The sequence below is a fragment of the Artibeus jamaicensis genome, unplaced genomic scaffold (assembly GCF_021234435.1).
Source record: "Artibeus jamaicensis isolate MK-2021 breed Jamaican fruit bat unplaced genomic scaffold, CSHL_Jam_final contig_787, whole genome shotgun sequence".
NCBI classification, from domain to species: domain Eukaryota; kingdom Metazoa; phylum Chordata; class Mammalia; order Chiroptera; family Phyllostomidae; genus Artibeus; species Artibeus jamaicensis.
This window is the reverse complement of record NW_026521972.1, coordinates 6,165,047-6,190,051: the sequence shown is the minus strand read 5'-3', so window position 1 is coordinate 6,190,051 and position 25,005 is coordinate 6,165,047. Positions and strand designations below refer to the sequence as shown.

Sequence of the window (25,005 nt, the reverse complement as noted above, 5' to 3'; positions counted from 1 at the left end):
CTTTTGTGTAGTTCCCCTCTACCTCCACCAGTCTCTTCCTACTTATCCTGTAGGTGTTGATTTAAATGTCGTTTTCTCAGTTGAGCCTTTGTGTCCCTCATTAACATAAAGTACCTTCATTAGTACCATTGTACTTTGTACTTCACTTTTATGACTCATCCTACTTGCAAATACATGTTTTATATTTATTATCTCTGCCAAACCACAAGATATATAGAAAATATGTCTGCCTTGTTATTGTTTAATCTTCAGTTATCACAGTTTTTAAAGAAATGCCTCAATATAGTCTAAGAAGTATATAAAGGAAAAACTGTCAAAGAAACATTTTAAAAGATCAATCCCAACATCTATTTTCCTTCATTGTGGCTTCTAGTGACCAAGGTTTTCATTTTCTAGCCCCAACATTTTCCAAGCATCAAATTAGCATAACAAGCTGATATTAAGGAAAGCATCCATTCCAGATTATTCTATTGTAATAACAGCAAAATAGAATTTAAGGACAATCTATAATTTAAATTTTCAAAATAACTTTTGGGAATGGGAAATATTTCTCATATAGTTTAGCTTCTGATTAAAAGTAATTTAAAATTAATTGTACTTTTATCCTTTACTATATTAACAAAAAACTAGAGACTTCTGGTCAAGATGGTGGCATAGGTAAACACAGCTTACCTCCTCGCACAGCCACATGAAACTTAGAACTAAATTATAGAACAACCATCACTAAGAACCACCAGAAATCAAGCTGAATGGAAGTCTGACAATTATGGATTTAGAGAAACCACTTCCATCTAGACTGGTAGGAGGGGCAGAGATGCAGAACAGGCTGGCCCCACACCCACGTGTGGTGGATAAAAATTCCAGAGGGGTATCTCGGGAGTGAGGAACCATGCCCCAGCCCAGGGTTAGTGCCAGAAAGGTAAGTCCCCCTAACTTCCGGGTACAAAAACTAGCAGGGACACAGTGGGTGGAAGAAACTGTTAAGAGTCCCAAGCAGTTCCTCTTAAAGAATCCACACAGGGACCCACCTACTCAAACTCACTCCCTCTGAGCTCCAGCACCTTGATAGGAGCTTGAAAGGCACCAGTGGCATATAGGGAGAAAGTGAAGCGGCTGGCATCAAAGCCAGAGCTAGGGGAACAGCTCTCTCCCAGACAGAAAAACCACTATCCCTTATCTGAACCCTCCCCACATGGAGCCACAGCAGGTACAATATCTTGAGACTCTAGCAACCTGCCTAACACTGTCTACCCTGGAGATCTTCTGAGACTCTGAGTCCCACTCAATTTACAGGCCCATACAAGGTGTTAACAGAGACTTTTCCTTATGAATAGCTGACCTTGGCTTATGCTTTAGCAACTTCCTAAATCCTTTCAAACAAGCAACAGCTGACCTCAGTGAGCCTCTAGCCCCTATACCTCTCACTAAGTGGCCCTAGCAGCAGGTAGTCAAGATTCAGTTTGGTTTCACCTAGGAATCTCCAAGCCCAGCACAAGTACCATCTCAGATTGCTTTATACCCCAGGCAGGGTAGCCCAGGGCAAAACATAGGTGGGGGCTGACCATTGCCTGCATCACCAGGGAAACCGCAGGGCTAGCACACCCAGTGGACAGCTACAGGCCATGGCAGAGCACTAACACCCTGACCCTGCATAGTTAACTCTCCACAGAGGGTGGAGATTGGTTAGTAAGTGGTCACAGCCAACCCTTATAGTTTACTAGCCTGGGTAAATCCCTCCCATTGATCTGCCAACAGCCATAAAGGCTTATCTGCAAGAGAAGGGTGTACTCAGCCCACATGAAAGGTGCACCTCAAGTACCAAGCCTGGGTGATAGGGGAGGCTGTGCCACTGGACCCTACAGGACAAGTACTACATTAGGCCATACTACCAAGACACAGAGTCACGGTAGCTTGACCTAATACATAGAAACAAACAAAGAGAGGGTGCCAAAATAAGGAGACAAAAAAACATGATCCAAATGAAAAAAACAAATCAAACCTCCAGAGAAAGAACTAAAGAAAATGGAGATAAGCAATCTATCAGATGCAGAGTTCAAAACACTGGTTATAAGGATGCTCAAGGGACTTAGTGAGGACCTGAGCAGCATAAAAAAGACCCAGGCACAAATGAGGATTCACTCACTGAAATAAAAAACAATTTACAGGGAAGCAACAGTAGAGTGATTGAAGCAGAGAATCAAATCAATGATTTGGAACATGAGGAAGCAAAAAACCAGGCAATCAGAACAAGAAGAAAAAAATATCTAAAAAACAAATAAATAAATGAGGATGGTGTAAGCAGTCTATGGGACAACATCAAGCTTCCAACATGTGCATTATAGGCGTGCCAGAAGAAGAAAAGAAAGAGCAAGAAACTAGAAATATATTTGAAAAAATAATTTAAGAAAACTTTCATAATTTGGTAGAGGAAATAAACATGCCAGTCCAGGAAGCACTAAGTCCCAAACAAGATGGACGCAGAGAGGCCAACTCCAAGACACATCATAATTAAAATGCCAAAGGTTAAAGATAAAGAGAGAATCTTAAAACCAACAAGAGAATAGCAGTTAGTTACTACAGGAGAATTTCCATAAAACTGTTCAGTTGATTTTTTTTAAAAGAAACTTTGCAGGCTAGAAGGCACTGGTCAGAAATATTCAAAGTCATGAAAAGCAGGGACCTACAGCCAAGATTGCTTTACCCAGAAAAGATATCATTAAGAATCAAAAGGCATAAAAGAACTTCCCAGACAAGAAAAAAACTAAAGGAGTTCATTATCACCAAACCATTATTATATGAAATGTTAAATTAACTTATTTAAGACAAGAAGATCAGAACTATGAACAAGAAAATGGCAATAAATACATATTCATCAACAATTGAATCTAAAAAACAAACTCAGCAAACAAGAACAGAGACAGAATCATGGATACGAAGGGGGTTTTGATGATTGCCAGAAGGGAGGGGTGCGTGGGGGAATAAGTGAAGAGGTGAGGGGATTAAGAAGTACAAATAGGTAGTTACAGAATAGCCATGGGGATGTAAGTTACAGTACAGGAAATGGAATAACTGTAGACATGACCTATGGACATGAGGACTGCCTGAGGGAGTGGGAAGTGTTGGGTGGAGGGGGGCAAAGAGGGAAAAATTGGGACAACTGCATGGGCATAATCAATAAAATATAATTAGAAAAACACAAACTGAAACAAAGCAGTACTATTTTTGGATAAAACAACCAAACTTCAATTAAGAATCTATATAAAAGACATTTTATGAATCAGATATTTAAAAATATTATTCTTTCTCCTTAACTTTTCCACCATCTTCTACCAAAACCAAGCACCAAAGTAAATCTACCCATTATTTAGAAAACTACCAATTCAAATTATAACAACTAACATTTAGAAAGCACAGTGCCAGGAACTGTCCAAGATCACACAAACAGGAAGCCAGGATCTAAATTTTTTTTTTAACTTAAATCACTTTATAAACTTTAACTTACATGATGTTGCCAGTTAGGTACTCCTTGTCTAGTCTAAAAAAATGGCAACAATGCCATTATTGCTTTATATTTTCTCATGCCATTGATCCCAATGTTCTATGTGTTTCATTATTCTTTGATCCTATGGTTACCTATTTCTCCACCCCCTCCATAAGAAGTAATCTTCACAAGGGCAGGGAATAGGTCTCTTTGTTCAATGCCATTTGCCCAGAGCAGTGATTATTACATAGTAAACACACAATAAATATTTGTTGAATAAAAAATATTTTTCAATATACATTTCTGCTCTTTGTGTTCTTAAAATTTCAGATAATCCTATCAAAAAGAAGCATATACTACTTAATAACTTATCAAATTATAAACCACCATCAGATATTTATTCATAGTTTTAGAAATATGAACCCCCAAACAAAAAAAATCACATTTACAGTTTCAAGATCTTCATATTTTTGCAAGCAACATTCACAATATCCTTTTTTTTTCTTCTCTTTCAGTTGGAGTTGAATTGGGATTCCACCACATTTATCGCCATCTGTTTGGATTCTGATGGAAATATATGGTAAAAGAATTAACTGCCAAAAATAAGGAATAATTTTAAAAATGTATAATCCCCCCCACAATCAAACAGAATCTGCCATATGATGATTATAGAGCACATTTCAGATCACTTAAGAGAAACATCAAATTTTAATTATTTGCAAATGTTTTCATGCTCCGCCTTCAATCTACCTTAGGTGTCTAAATGTGACACACTTAAGAGAGATTCAGACTTCTAGCCAAAGGGCCATACAAATATATAGGGGCAAACCATAAGAGTGATCACACACACCCACATACCATGGCATTACCTGAATTTTTTTAATGCTTATTTTAAAAGATTTTAAAAAATTACTTAAAGGTTAAACCAACCTTAGTTTAACTTGAGTTTGCTTTTGGGTGTTAGGTGGCTTATCTATATCAAACGGACTGGAAGGCTTCTGAACAGAGTAATTTATTAAAGGCATACTGGTCTGCTGAAGATAAAATGGTCTATAAAGTCTAAAAAATAAAAAGATACATAAAATTCTTTATGATAAAAGAAAACACATTTGAAGTTTTATATATATTTCAAAGTCATGTAATTCACCTGGATTCTGAAATAAACAGAAATCAGTTAAACTTCCCTTCATAATTACAGACCCAATTTTTTAACCTATTAAAAAGTTTTTAAAATTGTGGTAAAACACACACAATAAAATTTACTATCTTAACTATTTTTAAGTGTTCAGTTCAGTTGCATTAAATACATTCAATGTTTTGCAACCATTAACACTATCCAATGCCAGACTTTTTCATCTTGCAAAATTCAAACTCTATGCCCATTAAACAGTAATTCCCTATCCTCCCTTTCCCTCCAGTCCCTGACAACTACCATTCTACTTCCTGTCTCTATGAATTTAATGACTCTAGGTACCTCATTAAGTGGAATCATGAAGTCTTTTATTTCACTTAGCATAATGTCCTCAAGGTTCTTCCATGTTGGAGCATGTATCAGAATTTCATTCCTTTTTAAGGTTGAATAGTAGTCTATTGTATGTATATACTACATTATCCATTCATCTGTTAATAACATGTGGGTTGCTTTTGCTTCTCGGCTATTGTGAATACATTTGCATGTACCTCTTCAAGACCCTGCTTTCAATTCTTTTGGATATATACCCAGAAGTGGAATTGCTGGATCATATGGTATGTCTAAATTTTTGAGGCATTTCCAGTTTTATCCACAGCAGATGCACCATTTTCCAACCCTATCAAAAATGCACAAGGATTCTAATTTCTCCACATTCTCACCAACACTTGTACTTTTCTGTTTTTTGGTGGATTTTTTTGATAGTGGCTATCCTAATGGGTGTGAGGATGAGGTGTAATGCAGTGTAATGATTTGCATTTCTTGGATGATTAGTGATGTTGATTATTAAACAAGTATCTTCTCCCATTCCATGGGTGGCCTTTTCACTTTATTGCAGCCTTTGGTGCACAGACATTTTTAATTTCGATGTAGTCCAATTTACATCTTTTGTTGCTTTTGATTTTGGTGTCATATCCAACAAATCACTGCCAAACCCAATGTCATAAAGCTTTCCCCCAGTGTTTTTCTCAGAAGTTTTACAGTTTTACGTCTTTGAGCCATTTTGAATTAATTTTACATATTGTATAAAGCAAGGGCCCAACTTCATTCTTTTACATGTGGATAACTAGTTTTCTCAGCACCATTTGTTAAAAGGACTGTCCTTTTCCCACTGAATAATCTTGGCATCCTTGTCAACAATCATTTAACTATACATGTAAAGATTTCTTTCTGGGCTCTTTATTCTATCCTACTGGTCTATACATCTGTCCTTACGTCAGCATCAAACTATTTTGATGACTGTTGCTTTGTACTAAGTTTTGATATCAGTAAGTGTAGGCCTCCATGTTTGTTCTTCCTTTTCAAGATTGTTTGGGTATTCAGAGTCCTGTGAGATTCCATATGAATTTTAGGATGGATTTTTTTTCTTTCTGCAAAACAAGTCATTGGGATTTTGGTAGGGAATGCACTGAATCTGTAGATCACTTTGGGAACTACTGACATCTTAACAATATGAAGTCTTCATATCCATTAACATGGAATGTCCTTCAATTTATTGATGCCTTCTCCAGGCCTAATTCTGAATTGCATTTTTCTTCCATAAAAGTACATTTCATAAACAGAAGCATTCAACACACATTTATTACTCAGTTTGAGTACCCAATATAATTCCTTATACATGTCTAATTGAGTAATTAACCACATGTCTGAGTAAATGGAAAGAGAAAGAATTCCCGATTCTCCCACACCAACTTATCCCCCATTAAGATTAAATGTCAGAGTAAGGTTAGGAAAACAACCAAATAAAATGCTAGACTCAGATTAAAATGTTAGACTCAGATTTGTGTTTCCAAATAGTACCTAATTCTTTTTTTACTTATGTAGAAGCAATTGTTAAGTAGTTGTTATAAACCATATGGTACTACGTTTAGCCACAGAATGGTTATTGGCAGTATTAAAAGATGATTATTCTAAACTAGATATTTCGAGGAATTACTATCTGTAACCTGTTAAAACTAAACTCAGTCCTTAAACACAAATTAATTAATGCTACTTTCTATAATGTGTGTGCCCCATACGCACTAGTATAATATGAACATAACATAAAAGGACCTAAAAATATTGATAGAGATAAGTTAATTAGTTAGGTTTTCCTCTGTTGGTATTGTATTTATGTATTTAAATGATAGAAATGAACTTAGATACTTACTGACTCCTATCTTCCACCTTTACAAAAGGCTTTTTGAGTCTACCTACTTGAAAACATATAAAACATGATTATTATACACTTACAAATCCAAGATTTTTTTTTTTAAACAAAATTACTCTGGCTAAAAAAAACAAACCAAACGAAAGAACCCTCACAACTATGTACTGATTAGCCATTTCCTTTCAATTAGAAGTTTTAAGTCTCGGGTGGTTTTTAATAATGTTAACTCACCTAAAAAATAACAGAAGCTCTATCTACATTCTGAGATTCTTAAACTAAATGGATGCCTAAAGAATGTAAAAGTAGAATTCAGGAGCCTCAAGAGTGACTCCTTTTAACAGACAAAATAAAAAACAAAAAAACCCCTCAACTTTTATTTTTAGTAACCTCTAGCTAAAATTTGACATTTCCTCCAAGTTTACATATAAGCAACTTAGCACAATAGTATTACCAGTACTGGTAATTTTGATACAAATTAAAACATATTAATTACTACAAATATCTCAAAGCATCATTTATGCTCATCATTTAAAAATTATAGTCATCAGAATCACTTTTAGAACTTGATTTTAATGTGTAATAAAAGCACGCACATCATCATTTCATTACAAAGTCCTGAGAAAACTGCCCTGTCTGGTGTGGCTCAGTGGATTGAGTGCTGGCCTATGAACCAAATGGTCACCAGTTTGATTCCCAGTCAAAAGATAGACTGGGTTGCAGGCCAGGTGCCCAGTAAGTAGCATGAAAGAGGCAACCACACAATGACTTTTCTTTCCTTCTCTTTCTCCCTCCTTTCTGGCGTCTCTAAAAATAGATAAAATCTTTTTTTTTAAAGTTCTGAGAACTGAATTCCACTAAGTGATTTCTTAGTAATCTAATAATTAAAAAAACATTAAACATTATTCTGAGAAGTAGTTGTCCATAGGTTTCAACAGGCTGCCACAGGGGCTGTTTCTTAAAAAAGCTAGGAACTACTGAATAAGTCATTTAAAGAGGTGTTGACATAAATTTTTTAAAAATCCTCACCAAAGATATAAATTTCCTGATTTTAGAGGGAAAGGAAGGGAGAGAGAAGAAGAAGGGAGAAGGGGAGACACACACACACACCAATGTGAGCACGAAACATCACTTGGTTGCCTCCCACATGTGCTCTGACTGGAGAGTGAATCCACAACCTTTCTGTGTGTGGGACAACACTCCAACCAACTGAGCCAGCTGGTCAGGGTAAGAGCTGTTTACATGATTTTTAAGAAAATTATGTTCCATTTTTCACAACAAACCAAACGCACATTTTAGTACATCAAAATACTTACTTCTTGTTTTCTGTGTGCCAATACCTGCCCTTTTCCCCTAAAAGAAATTGATGTAGTAAAAATCTTGCATTTGAAAACAGTAACCGCAGTTGTGCTCAATATCCTCAAATTATATATACAGGAAAAGAATTATATAAAAGGAAGCTAATTATTTATGTTTTTGTGGGGGGAACTGAGAAAAACTGCTTTTTAAAATCAACTCAGCCAAAGAAACAAAAGGATAATTCAAAAATTAAAGATCTGAACCACTGGAATGGAATTTAGTAATACAAATGCCTTTTTTTACAATACACCCAACTGGTACCTTACATTCTAGTTTTAACTTTTGTCTTGACAGAAAAAAATCAACCAATAAGGATAAAGTACAGACAGTAAAATAATCTAAAAGTAGTCATAAAAATTATATTTATGTCCTTATTCAGCAGAACATTTGTGATAAACTGGACAAAGGAATTATTAAAACATTATTATAGCCCATCAATTCCAGTCAAGATGGAATACATCCAATATGGTCAATCAATCCCACCGATTATGTAGAACTAAAATCTCTAAGCAAAATATAATGAGCAACTACGTGCACACTGAAAAGTAAAGAAAAGCAGGCACATTGTTGAAGGAAGTAAAAACTTGGAGAGACCACCTTTTAGGGGATAAATTTCCCATTTCCCCACCTTTCCTTTTGCCATGCTGCTTTAAGGATGGATCTATAATCATGGAGTTGGTGGAATTAGTGAAGCCCGTGACTACCTCTTCTCTACAACCCCATCTTTCTGGCCAGAAAGAACCAGGAAAGAGGCTCCTGCAGTCCAAGATTATAAAGAGAAGCACTGTATTATATCTTCTTTTTTTTTTTACAATATATTTATTTTTTCTCCTACATTTTAAATTTAATTGTTGTTCAAGTACAGTTTTCTGTCTTTTACTCCCATCCCAGCCTACCCCCCAGTGCTCCCCACCTCCCTCCCATTTCCACCCCCCTTAGTTTTTGTCCATGTGTCCTTTATACTAGTATTAGTTCCTGTAAACCCTTCCCCTTTTCCCCTGAAACTCCCTCCCCTCTCCCCTCTGGTTACTGTCTGCCTGCTCCTGCTCCATCTTCTTTCTTTCCTCCCAGTTTTGCCCTTTGGGTGGGCCCCAGTTATAAAACCACAATTTTAACAGTACCAACAAGCAAATAAAATTGAGAAACTTTGACTTTCCGACTAAAGGAACTAGGAAAAGGGCCACTGCAGACTGGAGAGTGAACCCTTTCACTCCACAGAGAATAGCAACCTGGAGAAGGTGATTCCTAATTCCCTGTGTAAATCCACAGGAGTACCAGGCTTCACTCTAAACTGCATATTCCAAGGACAAAGATAAACCAAGAGCTTTAAAACTTGGAACTAAGGTTGAAACCACTGCCCAAGTCTTGGACTAATCTGTTATTGATGTATATGGAGAACAAACAGAAAGCTCCATACAAGTCTTCGAAAACTGTAAGTGAGATTAGACCCAACACCTACACAAATTGGGAGAGAACTGATAGTTTAAACAAAACTGGATGATTGCCTGCTGAAACAATGATAACAACAACAAAATCAGCCTCCTCCAAAGTATTATAATAGGTCGAAAGCGTACACAACATCAACATTTACAGTGTCTAATATGCAATCAAAAAACTATTTGACACATGAAGAACCAGGAAAACAAGATAAGTTCTTGAGGGAAAAAGATCAGAGGCCAACTCTAAGATGTTCTTCATGTTGGAATGACCACAAAAAGACATATATATGTTAAATGTAAAAGGAATCGAAATGTTATACCACACAAACACTGATTAAAAGGAAGCTGGAGTGGCCCTATCAAGACAACACACTTCAGAACAAGGAATATTAACAGGGACTAAGGAACATTATACAGGTGTGGGCAAAAGTAGGTTTACTGTTGTGAGTACTAAAAATGGTTTATTCTTATCATTTTCCATATGAATAGCTGTAAACCTACTTTCGCCTACCCTGTATAATGATAAGTGGTATAGCCATTCTAGAAAACAGTCTGGCAGTTTCTTACAATACTAAACACACTCATATGATCCAGCAATCATGCACCTTGGCATTTATCCAAATGAGCTGGAAATTTATGTCTATACAAAAACCTGCACATGGATGTTTATAACTGTAACTGCTAAAACCTGGAAGCAACCAAGATGTCTTTCAGAAGATGAATGGATCAACTATGGTGCATCCAGACAATGTAATTATTGATGACAAAACAAATGAGCAAACAAGTAATGAAAATACAAGGAGGAACTTTTAAATGCCTATTACTAAATGAAAAAGCCATTAAAAAAGCCAGATACCATATGTTAGGGGCTAAGGGAAATAGTCTTAAGAAAACTAAGTTGTTTGTTCGACCTTAGCTGCTTGCTCAAGGTTGGGTGGGGGGACCGCACCCACCCCTGGGGCAAATGTTCCAGGAAGTTAACCAGATAGCTTCTTGGAACATTGATCAAGCAGATAGCTTCTTGGAACATCCGTTAGGGGAGAAAATTTTTATCTCTAGCATGAGCCCCTAGGCCAATGGCTAACCTGAGCACAAGCTGTTCATGAGTCCTGCCAGCCAATCACCTTTTGCTTCTGGAAGTTGCTTGCTTGCCCGCTTCTATAAAAACCCTAGCCTGTAAGCGTTAGGCGCGACTCTCATTTGCAGCCATCTTGGCACTCGTGCATCCGGAGGCACCCTGAGAGTTCCCCCCTGCGCAGGTAAAACTTTGGCCAATAAAGTAACATCTTTGAACCTCTGAAGGTCTCCGTCCTTTCTCTTGCGATTTTGGGATATAACACCATACTGTATGATTCCAACTATATGACATTCTGGAGAAGGTGAAATTATGGAGATAGTACAAAGATCAGTAGTCACCAGAGGCAAGTGGGAAAGGAAGGGATGAAGTGATGAAGCATGGAGGGTTTTTAGGTCACAGAAACTAAATTTTAGGATATTATATATTATGATGGTAGACATGTCACTACACATTTGTCTAAACCCAAAGACAAAAGTGAATCCTAATGTAAACTATGGACTTTGAGTGATGATGACTTAATATAGAGTCATCAGTTAGTAACAGATGTGCCATTATGATGTAGGCTGTTGATAGTGGGGGAAGCTTTGTGTATACTGGAAGTAAGGGGTAGATGGGAAATACCTGTACCTTATACTGGATTTTGCTGTGTACCTAAAGCTGCTCTAAAAAAAGAGCCTGTATATTTTTAAAAATTCAACATGAGCCATGGCTGGCGTAGCTCAGTGGATTGAGCGTGGGCCTGTGAACCAAAGGATCGCAGTTCAATTCCCAGTCAGGGCACATGCCTGGGTTGCAGGCTAGTTCCCAGCGGGGGACGCATGAGAGGCAACCATACACTGATATTTCTCTCCCTCTCTCCTTACCTTCCCCTCTAAAGATAAATAAATAAAATCTTAAAAAAAAAATCCAACATGAGATGTATGGGATGCAACTTAGCACAGAGCTTAAAGGACATTTACAGCGAACGTGGTTCTTTGAAAAAATTAGTAAAATTAATAAAACTAGCCAGATTAACCAAGGGGGGGGGGGGAAGAATGGTATCAGAAATGAAAGAGGAGAGGAGGAGAGATCATTTCGCACCCTATAAACATTAAAACTTTAATAAGGAACTATTACAAACACTTTTGCCATCAATTTGACAATTTTAACAAGATGTACAAATTCTTTGAAAAGCACAAACTACCAAAGTGTACTCAAGAAGCAATAAACAACCCAAGTTTCCACTAATAAAAAAACTGAATTCATATTTGAGAATTTTCCAATTAAGAAAATTCCACACCCAGATAACCTTACTGGTAAATTCTACCAAATATTTAAAAAGTTTAACCAATTCTACCAAAACCTGTCTGGAAAACAGAAATGGAACTACTGTCCAGCATTTTGTTAGGGCAGCATTGTCCTGACACTAAAACCAAAAACATCACAAGAAAAAGACCACCAATATTCTTAAAGCATGTATATGCAAAAGAAATTCTCGACCAAATAAGTTGCTAATAAACCGAAGGGGAAAAAAACACGAAGATTTTACAAGTACTGGAATCAAGCTGACCGATTACACACCCTGAATTAATAAAAGTATTTGGTGTTCTTATCCTTTTTGTTTGGGAAGAAAAGCACCTATTTGAAACAGCTTTTTTCTTCCTAATGCCAGGCATACAACAGGACTGAGTAATTGTTAAATACTAAATGAACAATGGGGGTGACACGTGTAAGCAAAACCCAGTGTTGAAAAAGACAGGACATGATCAGAATCCTCATGGAATTTATATTTGATGCAAGGCACTGGTTAGGCACTGAAACCTGTTAATAAGTATCTTTCAAATTTTCCCCTCCCCTTCTATTACTACTTTAAGCAGACCTTCACCATTTCTCCTGATTACAAACATATCATCCCAAAATACTTGAGATGTGTGTGTATTCAGAATCCATAACTGTCCTTTAAATTTTCATACATTTCTATTTCACACAATTCAAATAATCTGAAAAGTACAGTAGCAAGCATATTTAAACAATGGAATGTCCACCCATCATTTTGCAAAAATTTGGAAATAGTCATTTGGAATGTTTTTATTACTTTTGAATGAAACAGCCAAACTAAGTATTAGCAGTTTTATTTAAATATACTAAGTAAATTATTTGTTCCTTTCTGCAAATTATTCATACCTTATGTAAGTGAGAATTGATTAAAATATGAAGTCACAAAGACTTTATAAATTTTTCTATAACATGCATAGATGAGGTAGTGATGATGTGAAATGTTTCTTAGTAAAAATCATGTTCAAGAGCATTCAACAGCCACTGTCCAATAGCCAGCCTTGCCGGCAAATATTCTTTACTTGAGGCAACTGGAGGATCTTTTTGAAATACCTATCCAATCAGTTGCTCTCTAATATTCCCTCAATAATTTTCCAAACCTTTCAAGATAAAATCTAATTCCTTTATACATTGTACAGTCTCCTTTATACTCTTATCTGAACCTATTAATTTTTCCAGCTTCATTTGTTATTCACTCAACAATCAACTTGCATTATAATACAGAAAATTTCCAAAACATGCCATCCTACTCATGCCTTCATGTCTTTATATACACTCATCTATGAATTTTCCTTTCAGATAGTGGGCATTTAAAGACTGAGTGAAAAAAAAAAAGTAGACCACAAAAGAATGCTCTGAGAGATACAAAAACCATGTGAAAGTTAAGAGGTAAGAGATGCTCCAAAAGAAAATAGTTAAGTTCAAGGGAAAATTAACAATAATTGAACCAATATGACTGTTTTTTTAAATTGTTTCTTTTTCTTTCCATTATGACTGGTTTTAAAAAGTGGTAACTTGATTTGGAAATTGGTCAGTAGGTTGAAGAATGAATGGAAAGCATAGAAGTGGAGATTTGAGAAATGTAGATAATACAAATATTATATAGCAGTTAGGTAGGAACGTGAGATCAAAGGAGGTTTTATTGTATTTGTTTTAAAAGATGCAAGAGACTTGATTATGTATAGAGGCTTCAAGGGGGAAGCTATTAAAAGAGAAGAGATGGAAGATATGGGAACATTAGGTCTAACAGAGTTCAAGTCCAATGCAGACATTTAACAAGTACTTTGAGGTTAGGCCAGAGAGCCATACTATATAACGAGACTGTGCTATTCCACCATCTGGGATAGCTGAAAAGTAAGTACATTTCCTATTTATGTTCCCAAAATGAATATATTATCTATATTAGAAACTTCTCACACAATAGGCAACCAAAGAAGAAAAGGAAAAATCTATCTATCTATCTATCTATCTATCTATCTATCTATATACAAAACCCAAGCTTGATCAATTTCTTCAATTTAAAATTAAGGAAAATAACATACCACATCTCTTACAGAAGTGCTTGATTTCTTGAGTAAATACAATTCTTTCTTCTTTTGTTCGATGTAGTATCTAATGTCTTTATTAAAATAAAAAAGAGTTTAAAATTAGTATTTTTACCTTTGGAATTATATATTTATACTTTCTTTTAATTATACTAAACTTACATGAAAGAATTACCATAACAAGTATCTCCTTCAATCAGAATTCTATGTAAAGTTCAGAACCAAGAGACAGAACTAGATACTTGTAAATATTGTCAAAAAACAAGGATAAAATCCTTACCATCAATATGAAGAATTTTTACTCCCCATGATAAGGCATTTGATAATATACTATTAGAAGGAATAAAATCCTGAAAAAAAAAAAAAGTGGATCGTTTTTCTAGGAAATTACTATTTTAAATGAGCTGAATTTAAAAATCATTTGAAACAATGTCCATGAACAGACCCTACAGTCACAACAGCAACCACAGCATCAGTTTTTTTCTTCTGGAATTTCTAAAATCAATCCTGCTTAATATACTCCCATAATCTTGACAATCAATGCACACTGTAGTCCTGCAGTTAACAGTTTCAAGAAGTAATTCCATTTAAAAATACAAAAATGTCACAAGTTTCAGAAGTCTCTAGTAATACTTTAAAAGGCCACAAGATGGAGATGCTTCTTCATGAAAAGTAGATTGTTCTTTGTAAAATGAGGTACTGCCTGATATTTAGGCTTTTCCCATTAAAACAAGGAAAGAAATTTGAAGAACATCTATATTTTCCACTTGAGTTTTTAATAACAATATACACTGTGAGTTTTTAAAGTTCCTACTTACATGGTCCTTGATAGCTTTTTCAACTAATAATTTTCCTCTGCTCAAACACACCTATAAAAAGACCAAAGAACAATCAAACATAAAGTTATAACATAGTGCCTCACTGAAAAAAGGTTAAAAAGGTAAAACAGCTATAGTAAATAGATTAATGTATCTATAGATACATTTTAAGATGAACATGAAATTTTAAAAAGATAAGTTTTATTTGTACAAGTCCTAGTGACTATCACCAAAGTAAATGTATAGTAAAAAGTAATTTCCTTGGGGTCCTTATAAAATTATCTCCTATTAAAAAGTTTGCTTCTTTTCTTTTTTTTTTGGTGAAGCTCAACTGAACATTAACTAAACTCAACTGAACATTGTTGAGACCCAAGGTCAGTTCTATAGTAAATTATTTTCGACATGGGAAATAAAATAGCTACATTCCTCTGAAACTGTCTATAATTAAGTAGCAAGTTTACATTTTAGTGTTCTATTAAACTAAAGATCTAATATAGTAAACTGTGTATTCTGTTTTTACATGGTATTTCACTTTTTAAATAAAACACTTCAAAAAATAGTTGAAATGCTATGAACAGTAATATGAACTAGTCAGTAGTATATAATCTCGTTCCTCCAAAAAAGCATCAACTAAAAGGACAGGTATGTGACTTGATCAATCTCCTTTCTTTGACTTTTTTTCTTCTACATATTTGTCTCTTTTTAAAGAGATATCTCTTATGTAACTTATTTCTTCCATTTGCCGCCCTGCCCTCATTCTTCTTGCTTTCCAAATGGAAGGAAAGTTGAGAATATTTTTAAATGATAATTATATCTCAATCTAAAAATAAGATAAACATTTTGGTTTTTAATCTCTTCCCTTCTCTACACTCCATTAAATGAGTTTAACTTATTCTTTACTCTCTTCCCACTTAATGACAACGAGCACAGGACTGATTGTCAACAATTCTTCTACAAGAGGGGTGAGCAAACTTCTTCTATAAAGGGTTAGATATTATGTGTTTCAGACTGTGTTGGCCACATAGTCTCTATTCCAACTATCCAATTCTGCCTTCATTCATTTACATATTGACTGGTTGCAGAAAAGCAATAAACAACCAGTCAACATGTAAACAAATGAATATGACTGTAGTCCAATAAATTGTTATTTTTGGACAACGAAACTTGAACTTTATATATAATTTCCATTTGTCACAGAATATTCTTAATTTTCCTTAATTTGGAAATGTAAAAACTGTGCTTAGCTTGCAAGCTATAAAAAACAGCATAGGAATCCACAGGCTGGATTTGGCCTGTGTCCATAGTTTTCAACAACTCTACACCAAACAGAAGATCTCCATTTCTTCTTTAAAGCAGTGGTCCACTGTTACTTTTTAGTTGTAAATTACTCTAAAAAATAAAATCCATACCTAAATGCAAGGGTATATTGTAGGAATCAGAGTATAACTACACAAGCACTATTAGGAAAAAATAAGACAGCAACCTTATAATGATGAAAGCTATACATAATGTAAACATTCTTCTACCTGAGTGAACTCTGCTGCCAGCCTGTTCTTAAACACCATGCGCTCCTCAGTCTGTAAGCCCTTCTGAGAGTCCCAAAGCACAGTTAAGAGACTTACTGACTCTGGAGACTTAAATGAACTTCCATCATGACTGGGATGAGGCGAAGTGGTTTCTGCAGTACATGGAGATTCTGGACTTGGTACAGGAGAAATTCGTCCAAAAGTTTGTGCGAATTTAGCTTCTTTTTTATTTGAAATAAGATAACTGATATCTTTGCTGAGAAATTCTTCAACTCGCTAAAGGAAAACAAAGCATTTTTAGGTAAGTCATATAAATCAAACTTTCATATACTAAGAACAGGTAAAATGCCAATTTTACACATTTTAGTATTTTGTAAATTGGTGTTTTTCATACAGTACTCTTCTGAACTGAGTTCTGAGTAAGTACTAGGGGAATTCCAATAAGAATACAACAGGAGGTGCCAGATACTGTTTTAAGTAATTCATGTATATCCTCGTTAATTTAATCCATATAACAATCCTGTGGTACTAATATTATCCACATTTTGTGGAAAAGAAAACTAAAGAGAAGTTAAGTGACTTGCTTGAGATTACACCAGTAGTAAATAAAGAATTTGAATGCAGGTATTCTGATTGAAATCCATGCTTTAAATTTACTGACTGATGGAAATATTCTTTATCAGCATTGTGCAACATGGTAGCAACTTGCCACATGAAGCTACTGAGTATCTGAAATGTAACTAATGTGACTAAGCAACTGAAGTTTAAATTTAAATAACCACATGAGGCTAATGCCTTCCTACTAGGCAGCAGTTCAAAAATCACAGTTATAACATCACTCCATAGGACTCAAACTAATGGGAAGGAGAGAGAACCCTTACCCCTAAGAGTATACCGTATTTTTTGGACTATAAGATGCACCCCCCCCCCAAAAAAAATTTAGGAGGAAGAGGAGGGGTGTGAGTCTTGTAGTTTGAATGCAGCTTACCTGGCTCGCAGTGGGGGTAGGGGCAACAGTGGAACGGGGTCACAGGTTATTAAATATTTTACCACATTTTTGCTTCAAATTTTTATTCCTATTTTCCTCCTCTAAAACCTAGCTGGGTCTTATGGTCCAGTGCATCTTATAGTCTTAAAAATACAGTAAAATTTGCTTTGAAGGGAATTTCCCTATTAAAATGTTTGAAAGCCACTACTTAAATGCCTGAATTTATAAACACATGTACCAAAGTCATTATTATCAAAGATCACTCCCATTCCAAGAGCAAGGAAAATTAAAATAAGTGGAAATAAATACTACAGACGTCTAAAATATTTTAAAGAGCTTTATCTAATTTCTACAGGATCTTATAATGTAGAGATAATTTTTAAAAAATGAAACAGAATATGTGTTGGATGAGTTAATTTCATGTAAGCATTAAGCAGAATGTACTGCTAAGGCCCCAGGTTAGTGGCTCCCAGGTTAAATGCAAATCACTACTCCCCTCACCCCTTTTTTTGTTACCTGAGCAACATTTTCATTAAAAAGTAAATAAAGTAAGTATCCCCATTTATTTATTCCAAGGATTACACACTCAAATGGCTACAAGGGCCAGCAAGAATATAAATGGACAACTTACACATCAAATGCTTTCATTTTCATAAATTAATGGCTCTGGCACTGCCAGTTTCCAATTTCTCAAGAGAAGCCTAATCTCCTACACATTTTTAAAAACTGTGATAAAAGATATAAAATTTACCCTTTAAACCATTTTTAGGTGTATAATTCAGTAGCACTAAGTACATTCATAATGTTGTATAACCATCGCCACTATTTCAGAACTTTTTCACCATTCCTAGCTGAAACTCTACATACATTAAACAGTAACTCCCCACTCTCCCCAGCCCCTTTGGACATCTACTTTACTTTCTGTTTCTATGCATTTGACTACTCTAGGTATCTCATATAAGTGGATTCCTGTTTTTACCCTTTTGTTTCTGGCTTATTTCACTTAGCAACATTTTAGCATGGATAAGAATTTTATTCCTTTTCAAGGTTGAATGACATTCCATTTTATGTATATACATTTTGTTTATCCATTCATATGTCAACAAAAGGTGGGATTGTTCCCACCTTTTGGCTAACAGGCACCTTGTAGTATAGGCTTCTCCCACTAAATAAGTGTTCTATGAATCCACCTGTACCAGTGTACCAGCTGGAGTTATAGTGAGAGGCTGCATTCAGCTTCTGTGATTTTTTTTTTTTGAAGACTCTGTCAACACATTAGCCCATTTCATGATGGGTGATTCATGAGCACACCCTCCCACAGCAGTTTTAACCAAAAATGGCATGACCCTCAAGTCCCACCCTCCCTCTAGTCACCCAATTTCATCCTGAGTGACTTTTTTTGTTTGTTTCCCCAGATGAAAAAAAATCTTCAAAGAAAAATGGTTTGCCAATGTGGAAGAGGTGAAACAAAAACCAGAAGCACTAAAAGGCATCAAAATAAACAAGTTCAAAAACTGTTTTGAGAAGTGGAAAAAAACATCTCCATAGGTGTACTGCACCAAATAGAGAGTGCTTTGAAGGTGACTTAAGTCTAAATATGTAAAAATACACACATAATTTTTTATAAATAAATTCCAGTTTTGGGGGCCTCCCTTAAAAGAATATAATCTTCATGCCTCTGATTTTAATTCCCCTCGGTATGTACATAGAAGTGGAATGACTTGATTATATGGTAATTCTATTTTTAATGTTTTGAAGAATGCTCACACTATTTACCATAGCAGTTGTACCAATTTATAATCCCACCAACAGTGCATAGGATTCCAGTTTCCCGACATCCTCACTAAGACTTATTTTTTGATAGTGACTATCCTAATGGAAGTGAGATAGTATTGCATATGGTTTTCACTTGTATTTCCCTAATGATTAGTGATGCTGAGCCTCTTTTCATGTTTACTGGCCATTTGTAGTTCTTTGGAGAAATGACTATTCAAGTCCTTCACTCATTTTTTAATCAGGTTGTTGTTTGTTGTTGAGTTGTATGATTTCTTCATATATTCTGGATACCAATCCCTTATCAGATATATGACTTGCAAAACTTTTTTCTCATATCCTGTGGGTTGTCTTTTCACCTTCTTGATATATCAATGCTCTCTGGTGAGCAAAACCTTTTCATTTTTATGAAGTCCAATTTATCTATTTTTTCACTTTTTTGCCTGTGTTTTCAATGTTGTATTCAAGGAATCAATACCAAATCCAATGTCATAAAGACTTTTCCTATACATTCCTCAAACAGTTTTCAGTCTTATGCTTATATTTTGATTAATTTTTAATTAATTTTAGCATATGACATAAGATAATGGTATTACTTTATTCTTTTGCATGTAGATATCCAGTTTTCCTAGCATCAGTTGTTGAAAAGATTGTCCTTTCCCCACTAAATGGTCTTGGAAATCTTGCTGAAAATCAATTGACCCTTTACGTGAGAGCTGATTTCTTTTTTTCTTAATTTTATTTATTTATCTTTAGAAGGGAAGGGAAGGAGAGAAGGAGAGAAATATCAATGTATGGTTGCTTCTGGTGCATTCCCTGCTGGGAACTGTCCCCTGTTGGGAACTGGCCTGCAACCCAGGCATGTGCCCAGACGGGGTATCGAACCACTATCTTTTGGTTCGCAGGCCCGCGCTCCATCCACTGAGCTATACCAGCCAGAGCATGAGGGCTGATTTCTGATCTCTCCATTGCAGTGGCCTTATATATGTCTGTCCTTAAGCTAGTACTACACACTTACTTTGCTTTTCCACTGCCTATAGCTTGAGTTACAATTCCTTAGTAGTAAAATGTATTTACAATTTGACCCCAAAATAACATTGCTTGTTGTCATTTCCCCTCTAATTCCCAAACTCAAGACATATTGTAATTTTAACAGTTACTTGAAGAAAGCACACATATATACATTTTGAATATGTTCTTTCCTCTACTTAGTTTGTTCATTCAGCCTGGTATATTAGTAGGCTTTGAAGACATGACTCAAACTGTATCTCTGGTGTAATTTCTAAAGGCAGAGTCAATCAATTCCATCTCTATATTCTAGAGGCAAATTCTACATTAATTTCTGTTAAAGTACTCATAATGTTATACTTTACATTATTTATGTAACAGGTTGATGTTCCCATAGAATAAGAGTCCCTATAGGACTAGAGTACCTCTTATTTTTACATCCCAGCATCTAAAATAGTGCTGGTATATGGAAGATGTTGGTGGAATAATTTTTGAATGAATTTCCACATCCAAATCATACTCATTCTTCAAAGCTGAGTTCAAACTGTGTCTGCAAAATGGCCTGCAAGATTCCTCAGTTGGACATTACATTTCCCTCTTCCTGATATTCTATGTTGTATTAAAATTAATTGTACCCATGCCATTTCTACCTAACTGAAGGAAGATGGGCATCAGATTCATTTTTGACTGTAACATAACACTTATTACTATGCCCTGTAGTGCTTAGTTTTATCATAGCCTTCAAATTATTAGCTATTGTTATTTTCAGATGATTCAATGTCACAATGAGCATCAAACAAGTAACTGTCTTCAAGTTCATGTTATGGCAAGGTATCTGCCTTTTTATCTCTATTCTTTTCCAACTGCCTTATTTTTAGTTCAAACTGTTTAGATATAGACCTAAACATGGCTGGTTCCATGTCCTTTTTAGATAGTTTCATAACATCTACTTTCTTTGCCACAGTTAAAGATATTTTCCTATTATGTCAGACTTCACTGCTGTGCTGTTGGTGGTTGAATTTGTCAAAAGTGTACTCTTTAGATAGAAAAGGACAAAGATCGTAATAATCTGAAGACAAATTACAAAAGGGCTAAGTAATCATAAAAATTTAACTAATAAGCACATTTTTTCAAGGAGTATCTATTAAACCAAACAGTATTTAAAGTTCAATCCTAAAACTCTTAAATTAGTATCTAGAGGTCAAAACTCCTTTACAGTTTACAAGGAGATCTTCATAGCAAAGTCATTTTCGGTGATAAAAATGATAATGTGCTACAGAGAGAAATCAGGACATCACTGAATTACTGGAAAGGTAGTATGTGGAGAGATCAAATTTTGATTAATTTTTTTCAAAAAGAAATTGAGGAATAAAGTTAATAGATAAAATTTAGTTGAAAATCAACAGCTTGGGGAAAATTTTAGAAACTTATACCCTTAAAATATGCACTTCACTTCACTGGTCTACTTCAAACCCTTTTAGGATAAAGATTTCAAATGTATAAAACCAAAAGTCTCTCTTATCTAATACGTAAGTTAATTCAAACTTTGTTGCCCTGGCCGGGCGTCTCAGTTGCTTACAGCATCATCCTCTACACCAAAAGGTTGCAGACTTGATCCTCAGTCAGGGCACACACCCAGGTTGTGGGTTTGATCCCCTGTCCAGTGGTAAGTATGGGTGGGAGGCAACTGATTGATGTTTACCTCACTCACTGATGTTTCTTTCTCTCTCAAATTAATAAACATATTTTCAGGTGAGGATTAAACATTTTTTTGTTGCCTGTTAAGTGCCTCAGGAACTGATGGGATTGAGAAGACAAAGGAAAAGGGGGACAGGGCAAGCAGTTCCTGCAGTAGCTTCTATACTGCCGTTATAACTAGTCCTTTTTATTGGTTTACACATTGAACTTCTGAATATGATTTTGTTTGAAGTGTTCCACTGCTAAACGCACAAATCTAAAATCACTGATTTAAATTGGAAGGGTTCATTGGATATGCACCACATATGAGAAAGCTACTCTTTGTAACTGGTTAATTGCTAGAGGAACAGAATGGTGCAGCAGCATGTAAGTCTGAGAGTTAGGCTAATCTTACCCTCGGCCAGACATGTACCTTTTCCTGACCCTTAAGTATTTACCTTTTAAAATGAAAGGGTCTTTACTCAACATCTAAGGTCCTTAACAAATTAAGACACTCTTGAGATGTACTATTGTCTATATGGACCATAAAATGTGACCTTTAGGAATAGTCACATGGTTATTATTATATGTGCTACTACTAGGACAAAATGTGTTACAATGTTTTAAAATGAATAGCAAACAAGTAGAAGAGCTTTTCAAAGATAGGTAAATAAAATATCGCAACAGTAAGCAATTTTAACAAACTTGTTACTTGTTCTGTTAATTTCTATTCCAGAAATAACAGAATCTGTTCAGGATATTAACCTTAAACTCAAAGTACAGCAGAAACCTTTTTAACAGGAAGAGTTAGGGAATGAATTAATAAAATCTTAGACTTACTTGATAAAATTTACCTAATACTAACCTCAATCCTAAGAAAATCTTAGAATTTTTACCCAAATTTTCTTATTTCCTAATCATTTACTCCAGGTATAATAAAGGAGGCTTTTCCAAATTCTGTTCCCTTAATGACATTCATTCTGTTGAGAATCTTATCACTCAATCGCAATTTTAATTCTTAGGCTTTACTTATTCTGTTAGTAACATTCTTCATATTATGCTAATCCAGACAAATTTATGTAGTTCCCTAATAATCATAAGCAAGGAGTCCCTGCTATCTGGAAGACACCCCGACATTACAATGAGAAGGCAAATAGCAGTTCCGCCAGGACAAGAGAGTCTTACTTCTCACACTTGGTGAACTTTACACTAAACTAATAATCACAGAAACCGTCAAGTTTTTGTCATGCTATAAAAGGTTAAAACAGATGGTTTTCCCTTAATGATATACAGCTGATAAAAATTTTGAGCTTGGTGCTTATAAGGTTATACGTTTTCCAAAATGAAAAATTTAAATGATTACATATTAGAAAGTACGAGTTACAAATTTTTCTTTGTCAGTGTACGATTTTGACTTACCCCTCCCAGATCCTTAATGTCCTTTTGCAGTTTTTCAGATATGGTGACAGAAGGTATGTCAATGTAAAATACCTTTCCCCAAAGTGGCTTATATTTGGCCTTTTCTGGTTTATTATCAGTTTTCAGAGATTTCAAAGATGGTCTGTTTTTTTCATTTTTGAGTTGAATTCCACCTATTGTTTAAAAATTTAGAATTAGATGTTTTTGCAGACAGAAAATTCCTACTGTTTTAAAAATAGTGCTTTATACAATGATGACATTACAGAGTGGAAAATTTTTATCCCAACAATATGTCATATTTCTTTGTAGTGCCACTTAGGATAATGGCAAAAGGCCCTATATATTTTAGCAAATTCTATATTGTAAACTAATTATTGTTTACAGCCAATAGCTGAGTCTGAAGGAAATAGTCATGTGCTTAGGTTTTATGTACCAAGGTGGGGAACAATATATAACCTTACTGAAAGATTTTACTCCTTAGAATGTAAACTATTTACTGAACAAACATTTCTGGAGCATGGCCATTTGGTTTTAAACACCACTAAAAACTGGTGTTTAAATTGTTAAAACATTCAGCAATGCAAGAAACCTGTGTTACCCAGAATGATCTAGTCCCCAAAGCCCCTGCACTGGTCACGGTCCAGCTTCACGTAGAGGTTGTCTATCTCTTAGGAACTGAATGGGTCTCACCATTCATCTGACTTCCTTTAAAAGGAGACGTGAGATCCACACTGCTTTAAAAATTAACTTTTTGAACACAATCTGTCCACAAATTGGAAGTGACTCTCTATATGTATCACATACTCACACGTAACTACAGACTTAAAAAGACCGAAAATGGAAATTTGCTTTTGTTTGTTTATATGAAAACATCAACGGCGTGTTGGACACACAAATAGTCTCAGCTCTGTGAGTGGAGAGCATTGAAGAATAAGACCAGAAGCCCCCCCCCCCCCCCCCCCCCGCAACCTCCCAACTTAACCACGAAGCACAAAGCCAGGAGCGCGTCTGCTCTTCGGGGACAGAGTCGCGTGACCTGAGGGAGCCCGGCGAGTCCCCGGGCCCGCGCATTGTTCTCGGGTTTTACAGCCGAGGGCACCGCCTGGAACGTGCGGGCCGCGCCAGGAGCGTGGAGAGCGCGAAGGCCGGGCCCGGACCCCCTCCCTTTCAGAGGCGACCCCTGAAGCGGGCGAGCTCCGCTGCGGGCCGCGGGGAAGGACGCACAGGCCAGAAAAGCAGCAGGGACCCGAGGGGAGCACTCTGAAGAATCGAGGCTGGGACCCAGGAAACGGTTAAAGGGGCTGCGGGCGGAGGCGGGGCGCCCTACCCTGGAAGTGACCTTTGCTGTGGATCCTCATGGCCCCGGAGTTCATGGCAGCCGCCGGACACCTACATGCTGGCTCGGGAAGGGTGTCGCGTCGGGGGACCGAGGAAACGCGGCCGCTGGAGGCCGGCCGACCCGCCAGTCGCCTTCCCCCTTCCGCAGACTACCACACCCACGCAGGAGAGATACTGCCTCAGCTCGCCCGGTTTCCGGGGCCGGACTCGGGTCCAAGGCGCAGAGGAGGAAGAGGGAAGGCACAGACGAGTGGGCTGCGGCGGTTGAAGATTTGAAAACGCGTCACGCGGCCGCGGCGCCGACTCGCGCGCCCCGCCCCCTCTCACGCCGCACCCCGCCTCGCGCTCGCCCCCACGTGCCTGCTCCTCGCACTGCACGCTCCGCCCTATGCCCCGCCCCTCAAGCC

General features: G+C 36.3%; 1 protein-coding gene across 4 annotated transcripts in view; it reads right to left on the bottom strand.

Moving 5' to 3' along the window:
* The window catches only part of DBF4 (DBF4 zinc finger), a 30,943-nt gene extending 6,043 nt beyond the window's left edge, over positions 1–24,900 (bottom strand). Inside the window, exons 1-10 of one of the 4 annotated variants that reach the window (XM_037129268.2) lie at positions 24,600–24,900; positions 23,261–23,433; positions 16,492–16,671; positions 14,870–14,920; positions 14,332–14,401; positions 14,049–14,125; positions 8,133–8,169; positions 6,820–6,865; positions 4,412–4,540; positions 3,931–4,045 (exon numbers count right to left, since the gene is read on the bottom strand). In XM_037129268.2, coding sequence (XP_036985163.2) covers positions 3,931–4,045; positions 4,412–4,540; positions 6,820–6,865; positions 8,133–8,169; positions 14,049–14,125; positions 14,332–14,401; positions 14,870–14,920; positions 16,492–16,671; positions 23,261–23,433; positions 24,600–24,633 — 912 coding nt within the window. In that variant the 5' untranslated portion in view covers positions 24,634–24,900. Of the gene's footprint in view, positions 1–3,930; positions 4,046–4,411; positions 4,541–4,955; positions 6,286–6,819; positions 6,866–8,132; positions 8,170–14,048; positions 14,126–14,331; positions 14,402–14,869; positions 14,921–16,491; positions 16,672–23,260; positions 23,434–24,587 lie in introns of those variants that run through there. The other 3 variants (XM_037129267.2, XM_053672783.1, XM_037129269.2) reach the window with 3 other exon arrangements.
* Between the last annotated feature and the right edge of the window lie 105 nt (positions 24,901–25,005).